The 25,189-nt window shown below is 40.0% G+C and overlaps 2 protein-coding genes across 13 annotated transcripts in view; one reads left to right on the top strand and one right to left on the bottom strand.

Annotated features, from left to right (window-relative positions):
- Positions 1-25,189, top strand: part of zic6 (zic family member 6) — a 101,211-nt gene that overhangs the window by 34,268 nt on the left and 41,754 nt on the right. The window contains exon 1 of one of the 12 annotated variants that reach the window (XR_005208197.1): positions 23,082-23,650. The exons of the other annotated variants lie outside the window; for them this stretch is intronic. The gene's annotated coding sequence lies outside the window, so the exon portion shown is untranslated. Of the gene's footprint in view, positions 1-23,081; positions 23,651-25,189 lie in introns of those variants that run through there. 12 annotated transcript variants of the gene reach the window in all.
- On the bottom strand, positions 16,946-22,787 carry zic3 (zic family member 3 heterotaxy 1 (odd-paired homolog, Drosophila)). The gene is made up of 3 exons (XM_037780270.1): positions 21,214-22,787; positions 19,954-20,117; positions 16,946-19,425 (listed from the first exon to the last, which is right to left on the bottom strand). The coding sequence occupies exons 1-3, from the start codon at positions 22,202-22,204 to the stop codon at positions 19,243-19,245; spliced, it is 1,338 nt and encodes a 445-aa protein (XP_037636198.1). The 5' UTR covers positions 22,205-22,787; the 3' UTR covers positions 16,946-19,242.

Raw genomic sequence — 25,189 nt, 5'->3', positions numbered from 1 at the left:
ATCGATTGTGTTAATACGTTAAAGAAATTAGTGGCGTTAAAATTAATTTGCTTTAACATGTTACGATCGCGTTAACTTTGACAGACCTAATTAATACTAATATTAGCAGTATTAAATGTTTGAGACACACAAATCTTTAGCATTTAACAGCCTGTTAGTGAGCAGTAGCTACATGATTAATTATAGATGTCAGTGAATATCTGCCTTTTTAATGAGGTGAAAATGGTCAGAGTTAATATTTTTTGTACTTGTGATGACAACTATTTGTAAAAATGATCATGCTTGCATTTATGCAAGAAAAAAAATCAGTAGCATGAAAACTGAGTGGTTGCAACACACACACACACACACACACACTAATTCATAAAACCCCACAGATATTTCTCAGAAGGACTTTGTGTGTGTCTGAATGAGAGAATCACTTAATTAAATGCTTGTCTATTAAATTGAAAAGACAATTGGGATGACTAATTCCACTTATTGCTGTAATTAATATAACATGTCAGAATAAATTGAAAAAATGGTAACTCAATGTAATGCCTTTTCATTATTATTTAATATACCACGATTTAATGTAGATCCATTTTTTATATATATATTTTATGATCTGTTAATAACAGACACAAGCTTGAAAAAGCAGGTGTGCATTATTGAAAAGAAAATAAATTACATATTTCTGATCAAACAAGAAAAACAAACTAAAGTTTTTCTACACAGACGGATGGGGTTGGGGGGCGGGGGGGTCACTTTATGATGTGGCCTCGACCATTTGTGTATCCTGCCTTACTTCATAATCATTTTTATCCGGCAGTTAAAAATAATTAACAAGTCATGCTCTTTTGTCGTCCACCATTTTAGGTCCTCGCTCCGGCAATGAAAGGCCTCTCCATCAACATGGTCGCGTAATAGTGTCAGGATGCATTTTAAAGTGCAGTAATTCAGCGGTTTACACGGCCTCATAAAATACCGACATGCCCCGATAATGAGAAGCATGAATGGAAACTTGGAGTTCCCTGTGGCCCCTGAGAGAGAGAGAGAGTGTGTGTGTGTTTGAGTGAGCGGGTAGATAGAAGGAAGAAAGGAAGCAAGAAAGAAAGGAGATTTTTCAAGCCACACAGCGTCTCTCTAGTATCCTGCTTTATGGCAAAATAAATGAGAACTATTCTCCTCAGTTAGGCGCATGTGCTCCCGGAATACAGACTGGTATGCAGGTTGAGACTGGCAGGACCGGGACTGAGGCGTCCCACGGTTTCCTCCTCTCTGAGTGATATCATATGGACAAACGGCAAAGGTCACAGACAGCTCAGGCACATAACTCATCACCTTTCAGCCTGCTCTGACACTCCTTACGACGCCTGGACCTACTGACAGGCAGGCTGCGTGTGCATTTATGTACTGTACATGGTAATATTAATCAAAAACAAGCAGTGTAGAGGCTGTATGTGCGCTTAAACGCTTGTCTTACATGTTTTTCTGCACCAGGTGATCAGTGTCAGGCATCTCGCAGAACGCGTCTTAATCTTACAGTCCCGTGCTGTCAGGGAATAAATCATGATACAGCGTGGAGGTGGTGGCAGGCAGCGTGAGTCAGAGAAGCAGTCTGCTTGACTTCACACTCGCTGGGGATCTGGTAACTCAGCAGGTAGTCCGAGTACAGATTGAAACTAACTCTGCCTTTCTGCGCTCGACGCACCCCAAGAGCGCTATTCAAGAGCACGACTGTTCCTTTATTGTAGAATAAATTGCAGTAGTTGTTTTTTATTGTGTACAAGTGGGGATAGGTTCAGGGTTTGCTCAGCTCCGAGTCATTTTCTCACAAGGTGTTAAAAGAGTTGATGTCATTCAGATTTTTACTGGAATAACCTGTGAGACTGTATGAACTGTTTAAGTGATATTTGCACTGAATTCATGGCCGGGCCGGTGATTTGTTAGTCTCAGATGGTCAGTGGGCATTAGCGAGTTAATTCCTGGAATCAGCCTACGACCTTTCAGTGAGGTTACCACCACAAGGCCTGTTTTTCATCTCCCTTGTGTTTTTGTTAGCACTAACAAGATTGACTTATAGCAGATTTGCACTACTGTGCATGTCGTAACCGCTGACTAACTAGCAGTTATTCATGCGCCAAGCAGTATAGTACTGGCACGATTGAGGACGTCTGATTTACATTAACAGCTCAGCAGTCACATCTGTGTTTAGCAGGCAACAGCTTCCAACGTGACTCAGCCAATCAAAACTATCTGTTTTCTTATATCTTCTCTTGCTTGAGGTAGTGTGTAAATCAGTATTTCTGTATAGCAGGCTGCAGTTGCTGGGGCCCGTGCCAATGAGTGTGTGAATTACACCCATGCATAAAGCTGTCCTTGTGTCCCGCTGGCCAAGAGCTACAGGGAAGCTGGAAATGATCGTAAATTAAGCAGCACTTGGCCGAGGAAATCATACAAAATCTGGGGATTGAATGGAACATTTGGAGTGATTACCAGAGACCATAAGAGGAGTTCCTATAAAGTGAGGAAGGCCGACAGAGGTGGGGCACGGGATGTGCGGTATCGGAGACTACATCACAGGCTAGTAGTGGAAGACACGGAGGAAAGGGTCAGATTTGGGATAGTAACAGTAGTAGTCCCAGCTGATGCCTGCCACTAGAGATGAATTATTCACTCGCTTGTCAAATCAATAATGACCCGGTCTTTAGTGGCCTACTCTCCCCATGCCCTACTTATCGGTTTTTGGGGGTGAAGAGGACACATCATTTTGATATTTTAGCAGTTTGCCTTCATTGTAGTGGACATGTGGCCCCTTGCTGAGGTAAATTGGTTGTCATTTTAAGGATTGTTTCAGGGAAAGATTGGAACTTTGAATGGAGCGTTACAAAACAACAAGCTGGATTTGAAGTGAGCACACATGATTAATATGGCAGTTTTGTTGAAATGGAATGTGGCAAATGGAGGTGGGGAGGGGTTGAAGGGGATCCGGCGGGATGGGGGTGGGGTGTGGGGTGTGGGGTGTTGCCATGGCTTTTAAGGGCATGGGCATGTTTGGATGGCACGGCCCACCCCCTGCCCCTCCGCCTCTGTTCATGTGTCACTCACTGTCTTCCAGCCTGTAATTTTCCATCTACTGTAACAGTCTGGGCACATCGCCACCCAGGGAACTTTTAAAATAAATAAAGAATTCATTAAATAATTAGTATCTCCACAACAATCTCTTTTGTTCTGTCAATCTCCGAGCGCTCAAAAGTCACCCTGAGAGATGGAGAGAGACAGAGGAGTGAGTGAGCGAGGGAGGGGAGAGAGAGAGAGATAAATTAGTGGAAAAATCAATTTAAAAAAATTAAAAGCATTGAATTTTTTTGAAACACTTTTTACTTATCCGCCATTGATTACATCTAATTGGACCTCATTTCCTGAAAATAAGTGTGTGTGTTTACGTGCATGTATGTATGTGTGTGTGTGCGCCAGCTTGTGTGTTTGTGACATTTCCTAATGGTTGGGTGCATAGATGATAACCACTTGGCTTGGAGACAGACAGATATGAAAGGCTGTCACTCTGAGCAGAGACAGCTATAATGGCCCCGTGAGTGTCTGTGTGTGCGTCTGTATATGTGTGTGTGTGTGTGTGTATAAAAGGTGATGATAGGGGCCCACGCTTGGGGCCCGGCCATGCTTCCTAATCAAAACCCATCCGCTCGCTGGGTGCTCGTGCATCAGTGTGCTTGCTGTATGGTGTTTACATTGGGAGAGACGGAGCAGAACCACCTCTTTGTCCCCTCAGAGATTTGACATTGGCCGCCCCGTCCCCACCATATCCCCCCACCACCCTGCTGCCACCCTGCTGTATGTGGGGTTAGCAGCCTGGAACATCCTTGTATTTATTTAACAGCTTGCACACAATAATGTAAACCAGTCATAGAAAAAAGGACTTGAAGTAACTTAATCAAAAAAGACTCCTTCAAGGTGGGTCATAACGTGTTGATTTAATCACATTATGTCATACGTGAAATAAGAAAGCTAGCCTTTAGTACTTTACTTTTTGAGATTTCAAAGCAATATGAGACAACTTTGATTCATCTGTGCCCACACTGAAGGTGAATTGGTTACAAAAACTGTTAAATTACATCATGTGTCAAGACACACATTTATTACCTGTTCAAAATGTACCTTAAAGGGAGATTTGTCAATTATTTAATACTCTTATCAACATGGGAGTGGACAAATATGCTTGTTTTATGCAAATGTATGTATATATTTATTATTGGAAATCAATTAACAACACAAAACAATGACAAATATTGTTCAGAAACCCTCACAGGTACTGAATTTAGCATAAAAAATATGCTCAATTCATTACATGGCAAACTCAAACCCAACAGGCAACAACAGCTGTCAGTGTGTCAGTGTGCTGACTTGACTATGACTTGCCCCAAACTGCATGTGATTATCATAAAGTGGGCATGTCTGTAAAGGGGAGACTTGTGGGTACCCATGGAACCCATTTTCATTCACATATTTTCAGGTCAGAGGTCAAGGAACCCCTTTGAAAATGGCCATGCCAGTTTTTCCTCCTCGCCAAAATTTAGTGTAAGTTTGGTGTGTTATTTAACCTCCTTCCTTGACATGGTTGGTACCAATGGATTCCTTAGGTTTTCTATTTTAATATGGTACCAGTATCTTTACTAGCTTTAAAACTGAGCCCGCTAAAACCTAAAAGTTGCGTTAATACGTTAAAGAAATTAGTGGCATTAAAACAAATTTGCATTAACGCGTTAACTTGACCGCCCTAGATTTTTATCTAATTTTAGGAAAACTGTCATAGTATAAAGAACACACCACCATATGCATAAAATCTGAGTTTAAAAAGTTGACTTTGTTATGCAACCAAACCAGGGTGATCTGCATTTATAACAGTCCCTGTAACATCCAACATTATAGCGCTACCTTTTGTGCAATCTGAGCCGCTGTCTGCCACAAATCTTTGCATGTAAACTATTTAATAGTGTCAATACAGTATCACAAAACATAATATTGCGATACTCAAGTGTTAAGCGATATTTCCTTACATCCCTAGCTGTAACCAGCAGGTTAGTTTCAATAATAGACAACAGGCGTTTCAATAGTAAATAGTGACAATCTGCAAGCAGCTGAATGTAGTCCACCATTGTTTTTGCAATTGTGATAATTCAGAGCTAAAGACCTTGTTTACATTATTTTGTCCAGCCTCTGAAAAGCTGGATGAGTAATTGTGTACTTGACTCATCTGACAACTCAGATGTCAACTATTTCCTTTCAAACTGCTGCGACTACACATGATGACCTCCGATGTAGCTTTGTACATCTACACCTCTTTAAGTGCTTCAAGTACCTTTAGTTGAATCTATTTGGAGAGCTTTGTTAGAAAACTAAAAAACCAAAAGTACCCGAACACCCCGAAAGAAATGAGCTTTTATAAAACCCGACAGGACCATAAGTGGTGTTCCTGTGCACCCGTAAATGAGGCGTTTACAGGCTGTTTTTTCTGTCTTGTACTTATATTGAATGTTAAACATCACATTACGGTGTTTTATGTCGAGTTTGGGAATGTTGCCCTTAAACACTTTTTGGGCGACCAAAAGCACTTGTCGCTCCTGTCTGTCACTGCTGTCTTTTCATTTTGTGTAAGGCAACTACATCGAGTCGACATTTCGTTTTTTTCTGAAATTAATGGGGAATTAATGATTCCGTTATTCCCCCGCTGTGCGAGGAAAGGGGGGGTTTGGGATTCTTTTTTTTAATCGCCCAACCTCTAGAAACTGATTGGAGCAGAAAAAATACGCCCAGTCCCCTTCTGCCAGGCCTCACAATGGAGGCGCTGATTTTTTTGATAGGGTTCTATGCTGCCAGGGGGCCAGCTGGAATTAGAAGTGGATTAATAATTTTAAACAAGGCTAAACCGCTTGGACTGTCTGTCTGTCTGCTCTTTCCAATGCTTAGCCAATGGTCCGTCTGCTCCCTGACCACATCAAAACAATCTAAAAACACTATATCTTCCTAATGAAGAGGGCTGGGTTTAGTTTTCGGGGCTTGAGAGTACATGAAAACATGCTTATTTAAACAGATTTCATGAGATTCTGAGTCTGAGAACACGCTCGGATTATCAAGAAACATTTTTACATTACCAGAACAACATCCTTAAATAACTTTACTATGAGTGTATGAGTTGTTCTGTTGTAGTTAATCAACTTTATATTCATTTTCCAAAGTTTTTCTTCTTTTACGCTTTTGATTAAGCAAATCCTGGACCGGCTTTGAGCATTTATTATTCTTTTACTATTAGTTTGTGGTGAAATGTGATCAATCCTAATCTACCTGGACGCTTCTCTGTCTTGTTAATAGATGTATGGTGAAAAATGAGTACTGCTTGTGTCAGCTGTGTGCTTTAATGTGAGCCAGACTGTTGACTGAGTTGGTAGGAGTTGGTCCAGTGGCTGGAAAGCTAAGACCACCAGAACGGTGACCCCAGTCAGAGGAAAGATTAGGTTTAGCACCAGTGGGAGTGTTTAAATAGTGAGTCGCAGGGATTTGGGGGACGCTATTTGGAATGATCTAAAAGCAGACGAATTACCAACCGAATTTAGGTATAGTAAAGCCTGACAAATCAGGCCCTGCTGGTGACATCTCTGCACAGAACAGAACCATGTCTCAATAATCCCCATGTAATTTATGTGTGTGTTGGAGTACAAGTGTGTGTGAGGACAGACGGAAGAAGGGAGAGGTTTGAGAGAGTTTGAAAGTTCATCTCTGTGGTCATATTTGTGGGACTTTTTGAGAGTAGATGATGGAGCAGAAAAAGATAATATTATTTGTTCTAGAGCAGGGTGAGAGAGGAGAGGAGGGGTCCGAAAGGGCCCAAAATGAGAGACTGCACTGCACAGGTTATTTTCCATTTTTACAAATGTTTAATCTAAATCTATTTACACTGCTTAATCTGAACAGGACAAATGCACCTCCTGAAAGCTAAAGCACATATCAAGACAGGCATAAAGGGGGGAACCCAGACTATAGCATAAATCTATACTTTCCCCCCCTTTTAATTCAGTCATTATAAAAATGTTCTGTGAATGTAGCAGGGACATTAGCCCCCTTCTGAGCTATTATCCTGGCTGTCTGGTGTTGCAATTTCACACTCCACTGATTCCGACAAGCAAGTAGAGAGTCTGCATGCCCCAGATTTCACCTTATTTAGGTAATACAGAGAAAAATCATTCCCAAGACAAAGTAAATTAAACAAGGTAGTGGACTGGCACACTGTTGCCAATTTCAACAGAATAAAGTGTCACACAGTGAGGGGAGAGATCTGCCACATAAACTTGACTGTAAAAACCTTCGGAAATGACATTTTACTCCTCTTCATAAACCTGAGTTATTTTTTTACTACTATTTTAAAACCAAAGGAAGTTTGTTCACTTATTTATTCATATTCAAAAATGTAAAAAAAAAAAAAAAAATGAGGGCCATGTTCTTTATCTCATCTCAAGGTGTGAACTTGGTCATTGAAGGTTGAGCCAGTTCCCAATGTCACGTCTTATAATATCACCTTTTACAACAGCTTTCCACCACCTTCATTTCTAATGCATGAACGACGGCATATTAAATGTAAGTGACAGACAGGCTGAGGCTCTACATTATTTATACTCCTCACGAATGAAAACAAACTGTGCTGCGTGGTTAACGTTTCTCACTATTAAACTGTATTCTGACCCACACACAGCTTGAGTTATGCAGCCTCACCCTTTTGTTTTATTTACAGGAGAAATCTATCCAAATTGCGTTATCTTTTATTTGGCTTCTTTTTACGCAGCAGAGGAGAAAAAGCATCGCGTTGATTTTATTACATAACAAAAAAAACATGAATAAGTCTACTCAGACAAATTAAAGAGTTAATACAGGTTTTGATATTTTTTTTTGTCCTGAGAAAAGTCGAGTGAATTTCGTTTCTGCCGACGCAACTCGGTGTTTAATTCAACTTCTTCTTCTAATGAGGAGGTTTTCCTCTCCGGTGTACCGGCGCTTAAAGAGTTCCTTTCTATAGAAACTGGCTCTGTTTTCATTGAACTCGGGTTTCCTTGACTTCATTTGCGCCCAAAACCTTTTCAAGGATGAGACAAGTGGGTCGGTAATAATTAGAAGTGCGCACGTTTTGTTTTTTCTGTTATTTAGAGTTGTGAGAGGAAGGTTGCTGCAGCTGCAAAAATGAGGCCTTGTATGTTTCTTTTAACATTAAATAGTTTTTTTTTAAACTATTAAATTAAAAAAGCATAAAAAATATAGTTGAAGTCAGCAGGATTTTATAAACAATCTGATTAAGTATAATAATAACGTTTTTTTTATTAATAATATTAATTAATTAATAATATGCCAATTCTATCAAGTTAATAATAGCAGTATTAATATTGGCAAAGTTGGATTTTTAGTCTGATTAGTATATAGGATAATATATATATTTTTTTTTGTAGTAAATATATTTGCCATAGAAATTAGGCAGATGGGTGCTGAAAAAAATTAAAGGGGAATAGCTTATTTAGAGGAAAAAGGGAACCAAAAAAATTGATAAAAGTGAGTGTTATTGTCAGAGCAACAAGTCAAACTTTCCACTGACTTTGGGACTTTTCGGGGGGAGAAACTGTGGGTAGAGGTTTTAGGTTTCTAGCAGGCCCGCTGAGCTCCACTCCCTCCACCAGGAGGGAAATATGTCATCGGTCATCATAGCAGAGGATGGATAGGGTGTCTCAGAGATGCAAATGAAAATATTTGGCTATGTTCCTTTTTGACAAACAGGAGATAAGTTACAATGTCCGAAAGTCTCCTGAAGGAAAATGTGCAATATATTAAGGAGAGATCTGCCAATCACACGACCGTGCACAAACTTTGAAACAAGCACGCTCCCCTCTGTGGTGTTATTTAAAATCCCAAACCCACTGGTGTTTTACATGACATACTAAGATAAATTGTTCTCTATATGGTGACTAAGAATGTCTCTATACACCATGCACTTTTGCAATGGTTGTGAGAAACAAAGTCCCCTCCCTTTTGTTACTGGCCCTCAGAGCAGAATTGAAACAGGAAAAGCAATTATTGTAGAGATTGTCCCACAGGCATTGAAAAGCTATCAGCATGAGGGTTGGGATTGGCTTGGGGGACACCTATGGCCCCATGCATTATCCTGGCATGAGGTCGCTTTGGCAATCGCCTGCCAATTTCCACCAGCACCTGGCTTTCCCAGCCCTCCCACCCCCCACCACCCTCCACCCTTCACCAGGCCCTCCTACCTGTTTCCTTTTTCTCCTCCTCCGCCCTCTCCGAACCCTGCACGCCTATTATTGTCCCAGGATGGTGACCATTGATAGGAAGAAAAAGAAAATCTGCACTGTCCAGTGGCACCAAGTTGAAGACGTGCAATCAGACCGTATTGTTTCCCATCATGACGGAAGTGATTGTTGATACTTCTCGGGGAGAAAATGTCTTTGACTCTTCTCTGTTGGTGTAGTTTTGAGACAGAACCGTGAAAATACCCAAAAACCACAACAAAAATACTATGTCTAATGCTGTGAAAATATGAGCCGCTGGTATACTGTTTGGGCCAAAAGGCTCAGTGGGAGAGCCGAGTCTACATTAGTGGAAAAGTGGGAAGAAAATAACTGGTGCTATGTCTAACACTTTTTATTATGGCTGTTGAAAACCTGTATAACACAGCTGTTGAATATCACTCTCCTTTAGCAGCGGAGCCCCCCAGCACCCATCCTTACACCTTCCTCCTCTGCTGTAAGGCCCAGTTATCCAAACACACCTCATTACCGGATCACCCCTCCACCATGGAGTAGGGCTGGAGCATCATTACATATGGAAAATCCCGGCTGCATTGTTGTTGTTGTTGTGGTGGATTTAGGCTCCTGTTTGCTATTATGTGTCATGCTTCCTCATCCTTACAATGGTGCCTGTGGCCATGCACCGCAGATGTTAATACACACAGAAATATTTCTTAAGTGGCTCTTAGCTTTGGTAAATCCCCCCGAAAGATGCTGAAAATGCACAAAGGGACACTTATTGTTTGTTTAAAAATATTTTTTAGTGATTCTTTAAATTACAGAGGAACATAACGAAACATTTGTGTGTGTTTCTCACTGGATTTTTACTTGTCTGACATGTATTTTCAAGGTCAAATATGAGCCCAGCACTGCTGTCCTCTATAAAGTAAATGTGGCATCCTTGTCTAATAGCAAACATTTATATTTTTTAATTCTTGTTTTTCGGGAAAGTAAAGAGGCATCATTTTACTTAGATCATCCTTCATTTTTTTTATTTTTTTTAATTTCACATTCTGATGAGCAACATGCTGTGCAAGAAGTGTGTCTGCAGCGATGCTTTTGCACAAGACAGCACTTGGAAAAGTTTATCATGCAGAATATTTAGTCTCACAGAAGGTGCCAATATAGCACCATGTTAGTCTGAATCATAACAGGTCTGTTCATCTTTCAGAGCTGTTAATCTTTTGGGAAATAATCACTCCAGTGTTCTTGGAGAAGGTGGCTAACAGTCGGTAATGTTGACTATTTATTTATTTATTACTTTTGAAGGGATGGAGAGTGTGTTGTAGAGGTAAATAAAAACGGTGCATGGGTAAATAGTCAAACTAATCTAAAAAAATATTCTGTATTGCTAATGTAAGCCCTCTATTATCATCAGTGTGACCCTTTTTTCATCATGATGTGCTCCATAAATTTACATCACAAAGATTTTTTGTCACTATAAAAGTGACTGATTGTATTCCTTTAAATAAATAAATAAATAAATACATAAACTAATCCAGGTCAACCCCCACCACCTGCTTGAATGGAAAGTTATAAAAAAAACAACTTTACTATGAATTATCTTTCTTTTCTTTTTTCCCTGTGATGCCAGGAATCGCGCGCGCACGTGCTGCGTCTCTGTGAGCAGGATCAAGCGGATTGTTATTCATAGTACTATCCCTGCATGCTCCTCATGCATATCCATAACGGATTAAAGATTGCGCAAAAACATTATGCAACCATAGCTCGTCTTTTCTCCGCGTTGATTGGCATTTCTGGGGCACAAATCGGAATTGTGCAAGAAGAGATATGGGCTACTTTTGTTTTCTCGCTGTGTCGTAGTAGTGACATATTTTTTTATTTTTTTTTTTGTGAAGGAACACATGCTATATAGACGGTTTATTTATTTATTGCTTGTTCATTCATGCATTTGATCTACCAATCCACCCACCTATATCTATCCATCTATCGTTGTGCGCCACCACCGTGCAACATCTGTAGATATTAAAACACATGTGCGTCCCTTTCCTTTTCCCTGATGTTGCACTAACTTGCAGAGCTCTGAGCATTGCGCAAGCGCGGAAAAATCACCACGAGAGGCGATGAATGAAGTCTTTAAATAATGGAAAAGGCGCTCTCCAATTCTAATTCATTGTCTTTAGGAAAAAAAAGGGGGGGACATTAACGTCCCATTGTCCTCTTTATTTTGAAAGGCTGTTGAATATGTAATGTCCTGCTGTCCTGTCCTGTCCCCTCAGGGGACAACTCGTCCTGTGAGGTGGAGGGAGGCTCTCTCAGGTGAAAAGTTTGCTCTCAAGAGAGGTTTGTCCCTATACACTGGCACTCAGTTACCAACTGTAAAAAAAAGTTTGTTTTATGAATTTGCTTCTCCAAAGTGATGAAGTTCTTTGCATCCTCCTGCAGCTTCAAAATGTCTTTCTCTTTTTCTCCGTGATAAATTCTTGCTGCTCTTGTTCTCGCATGGATGGCAGCTCAAAAATATGTGTTCATGAGACACCACCAGCATGGTTCAATAGACATTTGAGACATACAGTACACTGCATTGGTTTTGTCAAAAAAATAGTTTTTAAGTTATATAACAGAGGAACAGACACTGTATTGTGGGAATCCCTCTGGATGGATCTGCAAACATGCTACTTATTTATACTTGCAGGTCTCATGTGTCCCTGTTGGCAACAAGCAACTTTTGCCAAAGAGACAGTTGTGCCATGGCTTTAATTAAAGATCTAATTGCAGATGGTGATAGTTTAGCGTATACTCATTGTTTAAACCTCAACAACATTACCCCTTCTCCAATAACCTCATAAAGCTGCACTCCTTAGGGGGGACTTCTTGTTATTGTTATCTTGTTATTTTGGTGGAAGAGCAACGGCCCATTAAAAGGATGTCAATTGCTCATTTACCCATTTACCACCTCTCAAAAGTGTTGAAAATTATATCTGTCAAAAGACAAACGCAAAGCACAATTGCCCGAACATCTGCTTTGCTGAATGAGCCTTCACTCCTGGGACCTATTAGCGTTGATTCCTGCTCCTGCATCCGATAAGGAATTCATCAAGTTTCTGACACCCAGCCAGATGTTGGGGAATTAGCGCTGTCTCCTGTTGGACATCCTACTAATAGTTTGTCTTTCAGACCATATAGCATGAAGAGGAATATCACTTGAGAGAGGTGGATGTTATGGGCTGTAAATGATGGCCCCTTGGTGTTTTTTTTTATTTATTGTGCACATTTTGCACACTATGCACTGTAACATAAACAATGAATTTGACTGATCTACGTGCACTTCTGTCAAAGTACAGTATGAAAGCTTGGGGAGCTGAACTCAATTGGCTGGTCGACCACTTTCACTCACTTCCTTCCTCATGTGCATGAAATGCCTGCAGGCGACACTATACAGTATGATGGGGTATATGTAAATGTCTCTCAGGAGTCAATTGAAGAATAATTGAACTCAAAGACAAAGCACATTGTGTTAATCAGTTTGCATCACAAAAGCCATGAAACACGTTAAGATATAAAGAAAAGACGCACCGTGGATTAAGGTACTTTTTGTGAATGCATATTCAACACCCCGCTGGAGGTGAAATACGCATCGATAATTGGCAGCCACATCAACTTCCGCGCAAATGGAAAGCCCCTCGTTTAAGTAATTATCAGATGTATGTTAGCTCTTATGCAATTACTTGTTTATCAAGCCACATTTTCCCTCCCTTATGATGTTGCAAATCCATCTCACTTCAATCTAATTGTCACGGTGCGTTTAGTGACAGGCTTAATGTCTTGATTAAAGAAAACATCGTGCCATAAATAGCTCCAGTAATCCACTATGTCAACTTGTTCCGTTGCCATATGTGGAAAGATAAAACCCTGCGTTTCACACACACATCATTCTCAGATGGCGGAATTAAGTCATGATTTTGGCAGCATCGTGTCTATTTAGGAGGGAAAACTCGAACATGCATGGTGTGTTGTTGCTCATGCGTAAAGGCAGTCTCATATCCAAAAAGATTCAGATCAAGTGCCCTTGATGAAGAAGTCTGTGCAGAGCCTCCTCCAGCTTTAATAGTGCCAAAATAAAAGCCCCAAATGTAAAAGTGCAGCTTTAACTTGTACACACTTTGAATTCATTAAAGGTCCCATATTATAAAAAAAGTGAGATTTTCATGTTTTTTTTATTATAAAGAAGGCTTAAATCCTATATAAATACTGTGAAAGTATCGAAACACTCAATCCACAGGGAAATACACACAGCCCGTATTCAGAAACTCTGCATTTGAAACAAGCTGTCAGGATTTCTGCCCATTCATGATGTCACGAATATACAATATTTAGACCCTTTACACAATTTTAAACGTAAACACTCTAAATGTGTCCCAGTTTATTCCTGGTTGCAGTGTATGTGAATGTCATCAGCTGACAGGAAGTACACATGGACCCAAGCTGTTGACTAGCAATGTTAATGCAATTCTGTTGCAATTCCGTCAAAATGCGCTAAAACGGAGCGTTTCAGACAAAGGGGTAAATACAGGTATATTCAGGTCGACAGTATGAGGAAAATAAAGTTTTTTTGAACATTAAAACATGTAAACATGTTGTAGTAGAAACACAAAATACAAGTATGAAACTGAAAATAAGCATGATATGGGACCTTTAAGATAAAGTCTGTGCGTCTAATAATTAGCCTGCCAAATTATGAATGGGTGATGAATTAGCCACTGTGTTTATTATTAAGATCACAGCCTGCATTGCTGTAAATAGTCATGTAACAAACTAATCTAAAAAAATATTCTGTATTGCTAATGTAAGCCCTCTATTATCATGTGTGACCCTTTTTTCATCATGATGTGCTCCATAAATTTACATCACAAAGATGTTTTTGTCACTCTATAAAGGTGACTGATTGTATTCCTTTAAATCAATAAATACATAAACTAATGCAGGTCAAACTTCCCCACCACCTGCCTGAATGGAAAGTTATAAAAAAACAACTTTACTATAAATTATCTTTTCTTTTTTTTCTCTCTGAAATCAGAACATCCATGGTGTGTTGTTGCTCATGCGTAAAGGCAGTCTCATATCCAAAAAGATTCAGATCAAGTGTCCTGCTAAAGTGCCCTTGAGCAGAAGTCTGTGCAGAGCCTCCTCCAGCTTTAATAGTGCCAAAATAAAAGCCCCAAATGCAAAAGTGTTGCTTTAACTTGTACACACTTTTGAATTCATTAAGATAAAGTCTGTGCGTCAGTCTCATATCCAAAAAGATTCAGATCAAGAGTCCTGCTAAACTGCCCTTGATGCAGAGAGAAGTCTGTTTAGAGCCTCCTTTCACTGTACAGCTTTAAATAGTGCCAAAATAAAAGCCCCAAATGTAAAAGTGCAGCTTTAACTTGTACACACTTTTGAATTCATTAAGATAAAAGTCTGTGCGTCTTAATAATAATTAGCCTGCCAAATTATTAATGGGTGATAAATTAGCCACTGGGTTTATTATTAAGATCACAGCCTGCGTTGCGTGACAAAAGGCGTTTGGGAACCTGCTTGTGTCTCTTTATCCTCTTAGAGCGCGCTCTGCCTTCTTAGCCAGCAAATACTCTGCGACTGAGAAGAAGAGGAGGAAGGTAGAAGGTAGAAGGGGGTTGACCAATCAATCCGATATCAAACTTCAGCGACATGTGCGAGCCCGGAGTACAACTCGGTCCTATTTTTATTTTCCTGCAGAATACAAACACCCCCACAGCTCTCTTGCCTCCTCTGGTTCTCCCAGCAGCCCCCTATAGGCATGGAGAGATTATAGGCTGCTGCCATCCTCTGGGTTCGCACACACCGCAGCAGCTCCACTATAGCAATCCATAAGATAACTGGAGATGAATGAGCGCTAACGTTATTCTTGCTGCAGATACACAGCCGCCAGTCTTCACACAACTGCATCCACGTGACCGTCACTGCTTTCTAATCCATTGAGAATCCACCAGAAAAGAAGCCTTTCATGTTTTTCTCTCTCTCTCTCTCTCTCCCACTCTCTTCTGGATTGAATGGCTTGCTCTGGTTTCCTCATATAATCTGGAAACGATGACATGTATTGCGCGTCAGCATAAAGCAAATGCATGCATATAGAGAGGAAACAGAGGAAAAGCAAAAAAAAACAATGTTGTATTTGCAGAATCCATTAGAATGACGCTATAACGCCTGGTGTAAAAACAAATAAAACACACATATGATCCACGTTGAGATGTATTGCTCGTCAGCATAAAGCAAATGCATGCATATAGAGAGGAAAACACAGGATAAGCAGAAAACAATGTTTTATTTGCAGCATCCACCCGGTTTAGAATGAACGCCTGGTGTAAAAACAAGTAAAAACACATATGACCTACGTTGAGATGTAGCAATGTTTGCGTTTTATTTATTATCATGATCATATTTGTCTTCTTCCCTTTATGATGATCACCTATACTGCTGGTCAGAGCGCATGCAGCCTCCTCTCGGGTTTTAGATGCATGCGTAAACGTGCAGCCTCCATGTGAGCCCGCCGTGTTTTTGGAGGAAGCCGGGTCTCGGTTATTTGACGTCACGGTGTCTGAGAGGGGGAACTTAAAATGTGCGACTAGACGAGGAGGAGGAGGAGGAGGAGGAGGGTGAGATGAGGAGAGGAGAAGAGAGGAAGGGGGGTGAAATAAATGAAATCAAACGGAATGCAAAGGTTGCGCTTGCGCAAAAAAATCAGAAAGAGAACTTGAATCAATATTCCCAAATCTGAAGGATATTGTGGGTGTGTGTTGGTTTGAAGCACCTTGTGGGGGGTTGGTGTAAAAAAAATGCTCCTCTGCTTTTAGAGAAGTAAAGTCGTCTCTTTTTACAGCAGTCTTTTCAAATCACACAGTGTATTTTTTTTCCCCTGCATTCATGCGGATATGTCTTTATAAAACCAGTGGCTGAATAAATAGTGAGTAATATTTAGAGATGCAGAGCATGTGCATGAGCCGTTGTTGTTGATTCCAAACGGATTTTTTTCGCCGTTTAAATGCTTATTATGGCGCCCATTGATGTGCGGTAACTTCCTTTGGTTGTTTTTATGAAGCGGTTCCTTGTTAATCGGGGATAGTGGGAGACGACGAGGCATGCAGCGATACGTTTGGCAAACGGATCCCCACTCCACTTTCACGGTCACACTGTGTCCTCAGTTGCCCGTCTTCCATGCAGTCTGCACGTTAAAGGAGCATCATTTGTGAGCGCTCGTTTATTATAATAAAATAGAAAAAAAAACAACTTTGCATGTGCAACTTTTGCAGCCATACACGGATGACCCACATCCCCCCCAACCTAAACCCCCTTTTCTCTGCCAAGAAGTGGCTCTCTAAGTTGCTCCCCCCAACCCAATATTCCCATTCACACACACACACACACACACACACACACACACACACAGCCAAGATACTAAGATGGCGCCTTAATCAGTGTCAAGTTCAAGTGACTCCTACTAGTCTGATACAAACAGCATGGCAAACAGTGTTGGCCAAAAGATGCAGGGGAGCAGAACAACAGGGTGATAATAATAATAATAATAATAATAATAATAATAATAAACCAACGTCGCAGTCTGAAAGTCGCTTTTCATAATGTTTTTTTAATTTCAGTCAAAATTATCCGTTCACATTTCTTCATAAATAGTTGGTAAAACAAATCAACCAACATTACAGTATAGCCTAAAAAGTACAAGGAACCTTTTGCCTCTGGTATAGCTAGATAGGCTAAACGCATAGGCCTGCTGTTGTATAACAGGGTTTGCCTCAATGTGGCACAGTGACACAGTTCATCAGTAAAACAGTTTTGCTCTTCAGGAATAACTTGGTAGTGTGACCCATTTCTCCCAGAAAGTGTTACAACATCACATTCTAGCTGTGTTTATAATACATCAGGTATTTTTCGCTGACCTCTGGACATGGGGGCAGAAAGGTGGTGGGAATAAGAAAAAGTACTTCATTTAAATTAAGGTATAGAAAATAGCATATAAAACATATATTCCTTAAATTATTTAAATAAACTTATTTCATATATCACTGTCACGAGGTACCGTTTTTTTACATTTTATTTTAAAAGTAGTGCTGGTGGTCTGAAATTGTTCTCGTATGAGTACAATATACTTTGTGTATGCATAATATTTAATTCTTGAGAATAGGTTACAATGCAATGCTGTAACTCTTTTTGCCACTTGAACGTATTCTCCCACATAGATCTAGAATTCCTTCCACTAAAATTTTTTGTTAAACACAAAAAATGTCATCTTGACAAAGTTATTTCACACAAAACAAGCAAATGTGTAATCAAACTGCTCTATGCAAACACCACAACAAATAACACGCTTAGTTTTCACAGAAGAATTACATTTAAAACAATGCAAGCTGACAGACAAAAAAACTTTTTTTATTTTTGAAGATACTGTTGTTGTGACAGTTCCATTGTTGCCGATGCACACATTTAAACATACTTGCACAAAGACACTGCTGGAACTATAAAGAGAGCCATACTGGCGCATAATATCTGGGTGCTTGACCCGAATTTGAAATACTCAAAAATGCTGTCACCTTGATTTGGAAAATCATGAACTTCACACACTCGTCTAAGACCTGTATAGGAGTGCAATAGGCTGATGGGTTTATTCTTTTTTTTTTTTTTTTTAATCCAGTACTGAGTTTATGCTACGAATTGACATCTATTTCTGATTCTATAAACGTAAAATACACAAAAAAGTTTAAATTTTAAACCAAAAATAAAGATATCAAACAGAACCGTTTTATAGCTTCTGCAGCTCAACTGAACTCAGTTCTACAAAGTCAATGATTTTACATGTCAATGGTCTCATAAAGAAAAATAAAAGTGACGGAAATATCTGCATTATATATAGACAAATCCATAATATTCATATAGATGATTTCTTCGATCCAAATAAGACACATATAGGCCTATTGGTTAAAAAGAAAAAAAAAGAAAAAAACAGAAGGATACAATCGCGATGTTGGAGCTTTAGAGTTTATCATTTGTTCAATGTTAAGCTGGTTATGACCAAAACTGTACAGTTCTTGTTAGAAAACATTTCCATAAATATCATTTAAGTTTCAGAACTCATACCCATAATTAAATTACAAATTGATAAATATGGCATCATGGATATGTATTTACAACGGTATTAACAAAAGGCAACGTTATATTCAACGGTAACAATCGTAACCTAATACCACATTTCTCCACCTGAAAACGGACGTTGACAATAGATTCGACCCCATCAAACAAGGAAATACATTCACGAGTATAATATTTATTTAGGATTTTTTTTTCTGTGTTCAAGTTCATGACAAAGACTTTGGCACGTTTCTTAAGACTGTTTGAAAGTTCCAACAATCAATTTGTAGAGAGGCGACAATTAGCGCGTCACCGTCACCATATAAAACAGCGTGAAATAATCTTTCCTTTTTTATTCTTATTTTTTTAAATAAAAATTTTGAGAAAATACAATAAAATGAAAAATAAAACAATTTTTTTTCTGTAAACTAAAAGATAAAAAAAACATTTATTAATACTGAGAAAGTATTACGTTTTTATTTATTCGTGATTTTTTTTTAATTATTATTTGATTTCCTCTCAAAACTGCAGGAATAAAAGTCAAATTGTTTCGTGATCCTGAGAACGGACGTGGCCTGCTTGGTGCTGGCTTTTGCTCTCATCTCCTGTTGTTGTTGTTGTTCCAATCCCATTTGTGTGTATGTAGGAGTGTGTGTGTGTGTGTGTGTGTGTGTGGTGTGTGTGTGTATGTGAAGAGAACAGGAATAGTGTTTAAGGTTTTTATCCTCTTTTATCCTCAACCCCGTGGTCCACATTGAGAGAGAGGCTTTTTGCTCTTCTGACTTCAAACGTACCATTCATTAAAGTTGGGTGCCAGTCCTTCGCTGTGGCCAGACGTGTTTTGAACGGCTAACGGCGGTGTTTTTGTCGGGTCTTCGGTGTTTGCTGAGACCAACACTGGCGGTGTGGACGACTCGTATCCAGAGCTGGCTGCTGGAGACGATTCAGATCCTTGAGACTCGTGTACCTGCAAAAAAAAGAGAGAGAATGAGTTCCTGACGCATAAGATGCATTACGCACCAAACCAAGTGGCTCATGATAGAAGTGTGTTGAACTTAAATGCGGATTAACTCTGGATTTTATAGAGCTACTATAACAGTAAACACACAGCAAAGTTGAAACAGGCACAATGCAAAACATATCCATTAATGTGTAGCTGAAAATGTAGTTTAAAAAATGTGAATGAGGAGAGAACATTTACGCATTTCTTTTATTCTAATAAAAGGCTTCAAGCTGTGAATCAAAGAGTGACAGACATGTGGGAAATATTCATTCACTGATATATTCCACTTCTTTAATTAAAGAGTTTAAGTGTACTATTATAGACTAAATCACATCTTAAATGTTGTTGTTTTTTGCTGTGTGAAAGTGCTATAACATCTTTAAGAAATGCCTGAAGTTGTGATCCTGTGTGTGTCAGTGGAGGAGGAGGAGTGGAGTGTGTGTGTGTATGTGTGTGTTAATGTGTTTAAGGAGTAATGAAGACGTTAATTACCTTCATGTGTTTCCTGAGAGAGCTGGGGTGTGTGTATGACTTGTCGCACACTTTGCAGATGTATGGCTTGTCTGATGTGTGCACATGCATGTGCTTTTTCCTGTCGCTGCTGTTGGCGAAGCGTCTGTCACAGCCATCAAATTCACACTTAAACGGCTTCTCACCTGCAAGGATTAAACACACACACACACACACACCATGGTAAATACACACCCGATGGCCCCTTCGCACAAACAAACTCCTCATTGTAACACCACATGTAAAAGCACGCAGATGTAAATTGTCTGCAGTCTGTTATCTAACAGGAGTAACCTACATTTTCGGGGCTCCACTACTCCACTCTGCTCTCTGCTCTGTCAGGCTTTATTTATTCAAGAGGCCTGCTCCTTCATGCTACTACTGGCCTGCTCTGTGCAGTCTGTTCCTATATAGTAAACACTGAATCAACAGGGCATCTTCTAACCTGCACTATATATGTAGAGCTGAACAAGAAGCTGATTCCTTCATATCATTATATAATTGTATACGACGTCCAGAAAGCACAAGAGTCCTAAGTCTGCCAAAATAGCCTCAAAGCACCTTAAACTTTAACACGTGCGTAGAAAGTAGCCTATATCTTTATATATCGTAAACAACTTCTAAGCATATAAAAGCTGCATTACCTCTGTTTACATTACATCTATTTCTATATTTTATACTTCTAGTGTAACACTTCTGTTTATATTTATTTATTACATCTACTTTACCTGTTTTATTTGCTTTATAACTGTGTGTGTTTTTACCTGTTATATGTTTTATCTGCCTTGTTTAGTCTTGTCAAGTATTTGTTTTAAAAAGCACTGACCAGAAGAAGTGGCAAACTGTGAATCTCGTTGTATTTAATACAATGACAATAAAGCTTTCTATTCTATTATATTCCATTCTGTTCTATTCTATTCTATTCTATTCTATTCTATTCTGTAGGATATTAAGACAGAGTTGCTCAAAATAACCCACATTTTTTTGCATTAATATTGAGCCAACACTAATTTATAACTGTATGTAGAAATAAATCAGAATAAACTGCACTAATAAACAATTTGGAAACATGATAAACGTTGGCCCACTTGTAAACAACAAAAACATGCACTCTTTTTTTTCTGGAGCATTCTGAAAACAAGACACGTGATTTTTCCTCATTCATAACATAGTTTCACTTCAACTTCATGTTACATATTACCATCATGATGATATATATATATATATACTCGGTTTTCCTACCTGTATGTGTTCTTTTGTGGATTTTCAAATTTTCCGATCTGGCGAATATTTTCCCACATCCGGGGAACGGGCACGGGAAGGGTTTCTCGCCTGTGTGCACACGGATGTGGTTGACGAGTTTGTACTTGGCTTTAAAAGATTTCCCCTCTCTGGGGCAGTCCTCCCAGAAGCAGATGTGGTTGCTCTGCTCGGGCCCACCGACGTGCTCCATGGACACGTGCGTGACCATCTCGTGCATGGTGCTGAAAGTCCTGTCGCAGGTCTTTTTGGGTCTGTTCATCTGGTTCTCGTCTATCCACTTGCAGGATAACTCTTGTTTGATGGGTTGCCTCATGTATCTGAAGAAGGCCCCCGGACCGTGATGCGTGGGCACATTCATCCCGTGCATGTTCATGTTGATGGGATGAGTGTAGTTGTGCAGCTGAGCACCGTAGGGGTCCGTGCGAGGGCTCGCGACCGGACGGTACGGATCTGGTCGTCCGAAAATGTCCCCGCGTAAGCCGAGATGCATTTGGCTGTGTCCGCTCGGTGAAGTGTGGCTCACCCCCTGGTCGTGAAGTCCTGGAAACAACAGATGTCCCGGGTTATCGGTGATCCCCGGTGGCCCGTGGAGGCTCCCCGCAGAAGATGCAAAGATCCCATGCTGTGCGCTCGGTGGTGCGGACTCTCCGACTCCGACACCCCGGTTCCGGAAGAGAAAGTCCCGCGTCGAGTTGAACGCTCCGCCGCCGTACGAGCCCACCTGCCCGCCGTGAGTGTGTCCCAATGCGGCCGCATATCCACTGGCTTGCGGGGTGAAAGCTGACGTCTGGCTGGAGGCGATGTCGTGCGCCACGGGGCTGATTTTGAACGCTGCGGAGTGGGGGGAATCGGTGAAGGGATTGAGCCCCAGACCCGGGTCTCTGTTCCCGATGTCGTGGTGTCGCGGTGCCCCGAAGCCCCCCACTCCTAACGATGCAAACTGCGGACCGCTATCAAGCAGCATAGTCATGAGAGTGAAGCAAAAACTTATAGGAGATGGGGAAGAAAACAGAAAAGAAAATTAAAATCCAGTGTAGCTGCAGACGCTGCGACCGAGATTTAACCACGTTTTTGCAAAAAAAAAATAAAATAAAAAACAAACAAGAGCCAGTGGAAAAAAAAATCCTATGCGTAAAAAGAGTTGGGAGAGAAAAAAAAACTCCCGTTGACTGCGATCCGTGAGAAAGAGGATCAAACTTCCCCCCCTTTCCAGGCGGATGATGTCCTTGGACTGATAAAGTCAATCACTCACTCCCAGAACATAAATGAACTCGGGAGGCAGTGCTACGTCAGCCAATCAGCGCGCAGCTACTCCTCTGACACGTGACCGCGAAGGAGGGTGTTAATTGGCTAGATTTCTGGTGATTGGCACAGTTTGCTATTGAAGATGGCAGGTCGTCTCAATTGGTTTCATGTGATTGGCTCTTACAGGCGTTATTTTTGCAGGTATAACGGAGCACTCTAGCGTAGATCCTGGATATGTTATAATGTGTAGCCGCATGTCTTATTGCAGCCACCACACTCCTCAAGAAACTCACAAGCAGTTTTTTTATAAATACAAATAAACAGAAGAAGGTGCATGCTATACTGCAGTTTTTTTTAACAAACCGTGAACCTCAAAGTTTGTGTTATTTACAGAAACAGTTAACGAAGTTATTTTGCAAAATAAAATGCATTTAGTTTGTCATATTGATATTATTCAAATGCATTAAAAAAAACTTTTTAAGGCAAACTTAACTTTTGATCTATCTATCTATCCATCTATCTATCTATCTATCTATCTATCTATCTATCTATCTATCTATCTATCTATCTATCTATCTATCTATCTATCTAATATATATCTTTGACTTATCCGTTATTTCTTTCTTTCATGTGGCCAGTTTGGCTCTTATTAACTGAAAACTTGAATGTACTTGGCACAGTTCCAAACTGTGGCTTTCTTGAAGCCGCTTGAAAGGGGTGGGGGGTATTTTTTTTTTTTTTTTTTTTTTTGCAAAAGCTCTATAGGGGTGTAAGACGGAGGAATAAAAGACAGAAAGAAAGATGGCAGTAATTGTAATATCCTGAGATTTTTTTCGCTCAGCCAAAAAATGTCGTGCCATTGAGCAAGTTTCACAGGGCTGCCGCTGACTCGCTGCAGGACACATAAAATCTGATCAAGTTCAGAGACGCGCTGAGTGCTTCAAGCGGCGCTTTTTAACTCCAAGCCTTTCACATCCTTTCCCCCCTCAATCTGTCCCAGGAAGGAGCTCACATTCTTTATTTTAGAGGGATCTGGACCCAAAAAAAAAAAAAAAAGAAAAAGAAAGAAAAAAAAAAAAATCTTCAAATCAGTCCTCTTCATTCTGCTTTCGCCCTCATCCTCCATTCACTCCAGAACATTTCCTCGAGAAAGAGTTATAGATTTGAAAAGGTGAGTTTTCTTACTTATCCGTCGTCTTCTTTCTGTGTTGAGGGCCATGACGCAGGCCTGTGTGGAAGAAGAACATCTACACTTTATTATTCTATTTAGGTTGCATGGGATTTAGTTTTCTTGCAGTGAACATAGACTGCTCGCTGCTTATAGACCTGTTACTCATATGGTAATTTAATTGTTGCAAGGACCTGCATACCTCTGTTTTGTTTTTTTATGGCCGTCGTGCACATTAGTACAACACTTGCGCTTTTTGTACATAACCTCGACAACTTATCTTGGAGCAAAACGACGAATGAGATTCACTTCATCTCCTTTTCCTGCGTAAAGCTGCTCTCTCTCTCTCTCTCTCTCTCTCCTCTTCTCTCTCCCTCCCTCTCCCTCTCTCTCTCTCTCTCTCTTTCTCTCTCCCACCACTCACAGTTTACTCCTCCCTTCACTCTCACACACACTCGTCTTCTCACACAGCATGCACGTGCACGGGCACACACACACACACACACACACACTCAAAACCCTGCACGCACACAGTTTTGCAGTTTTTGCAGTAGAGATTTATGTGCGACCTTTGTAAACTTTCACAAGTGACAAGCAGCCTGTTAAGTTTTTCTCTGTATCCCCCCCCACCTCCATATTTTATTGGCTTGTTGAAACGTGAAGGCCCGTACGCCACTTAAGGTTACGTTGCCGTGTATTTGCAGCTCATATTATCACAGTATAACGTGGTTTATAGATGAGTCACAAATGTTTGTGTGCGACACAGACAGCAGCCTCGGCACTGAGGAGCTGTCATCAACTATATAGGCCTATAATGTAAAGCAACTGTTGCCCGAGAATTACTTTTAAAACTACTGATATGTATTATTGAATTAATTCTACAAATGTGGCACTATGAGCTTGAAACGAATTTTCTATTTATCTGTCTTTCACGAGCATCAAAACAAATCTAGATTGCAAAGAATATTAGGTCATATTTGTTTTTATTTTAATTTCCTATAAAAACAAATATCAAAAATCTACCTCTTCCTGCCTGAAAGGAGCAGCTCACTGGCGCATTAATAGTCCTACTTTTTACTGAACAATAGAAAATGGGGAAAGTTTAAAAGAAGGGGAAAGACAGCTTCATAAGCCCTTTTTTTTTATAGAGCTGCACTTTTGTTAACCGTTTGTCTCACCAGAATATTTTACACCGCTCCTCCGACATGCCCTTCACATTTCCACCTCTATTTTTTTTAAATATCTATTTTTATTTAATTCTAGTAAATTTTAAACAGCTACATTTTCTACTTTTGCAACCACGTGATTTAATATATTTATAATAACCTTTAAAGATGTCCATTTTAATTGCATAAAATGATTTATTGAATATTTTTCTATTATAGGCCTGCGTGGTGCAAATGTCCCACACCGTCTAAAAATCGTTAATGATCATTTAAACGTGCGTAACGCAACGTGCTGCATTCTAGCACGTATAATTCTGCAGGACTATGTGTAATTTGGTGATTTAGTTATCTCTGCTGGGATTACCTCATTGGGCGT

This window comes from Sebastes umbrosus, chromosome 9 (assembly GCF_015220745.1).
Source record: "Sebastes umbrosus isolate fSebUmb1 chromosome 9, fSebUmb1.pri, whole genome shotgun sequence".
Lineage (NCBI taxonomy): Eukaryota > Metazoa > Chordata > Actinopteri > Perciformes > Sebastidae > Sebastes > Sebastes umbrosus.
Note: the sequence above shows the minus strand (reverse complement) of the source record. Positions and strands in the feature narration are given on the sequence as shown.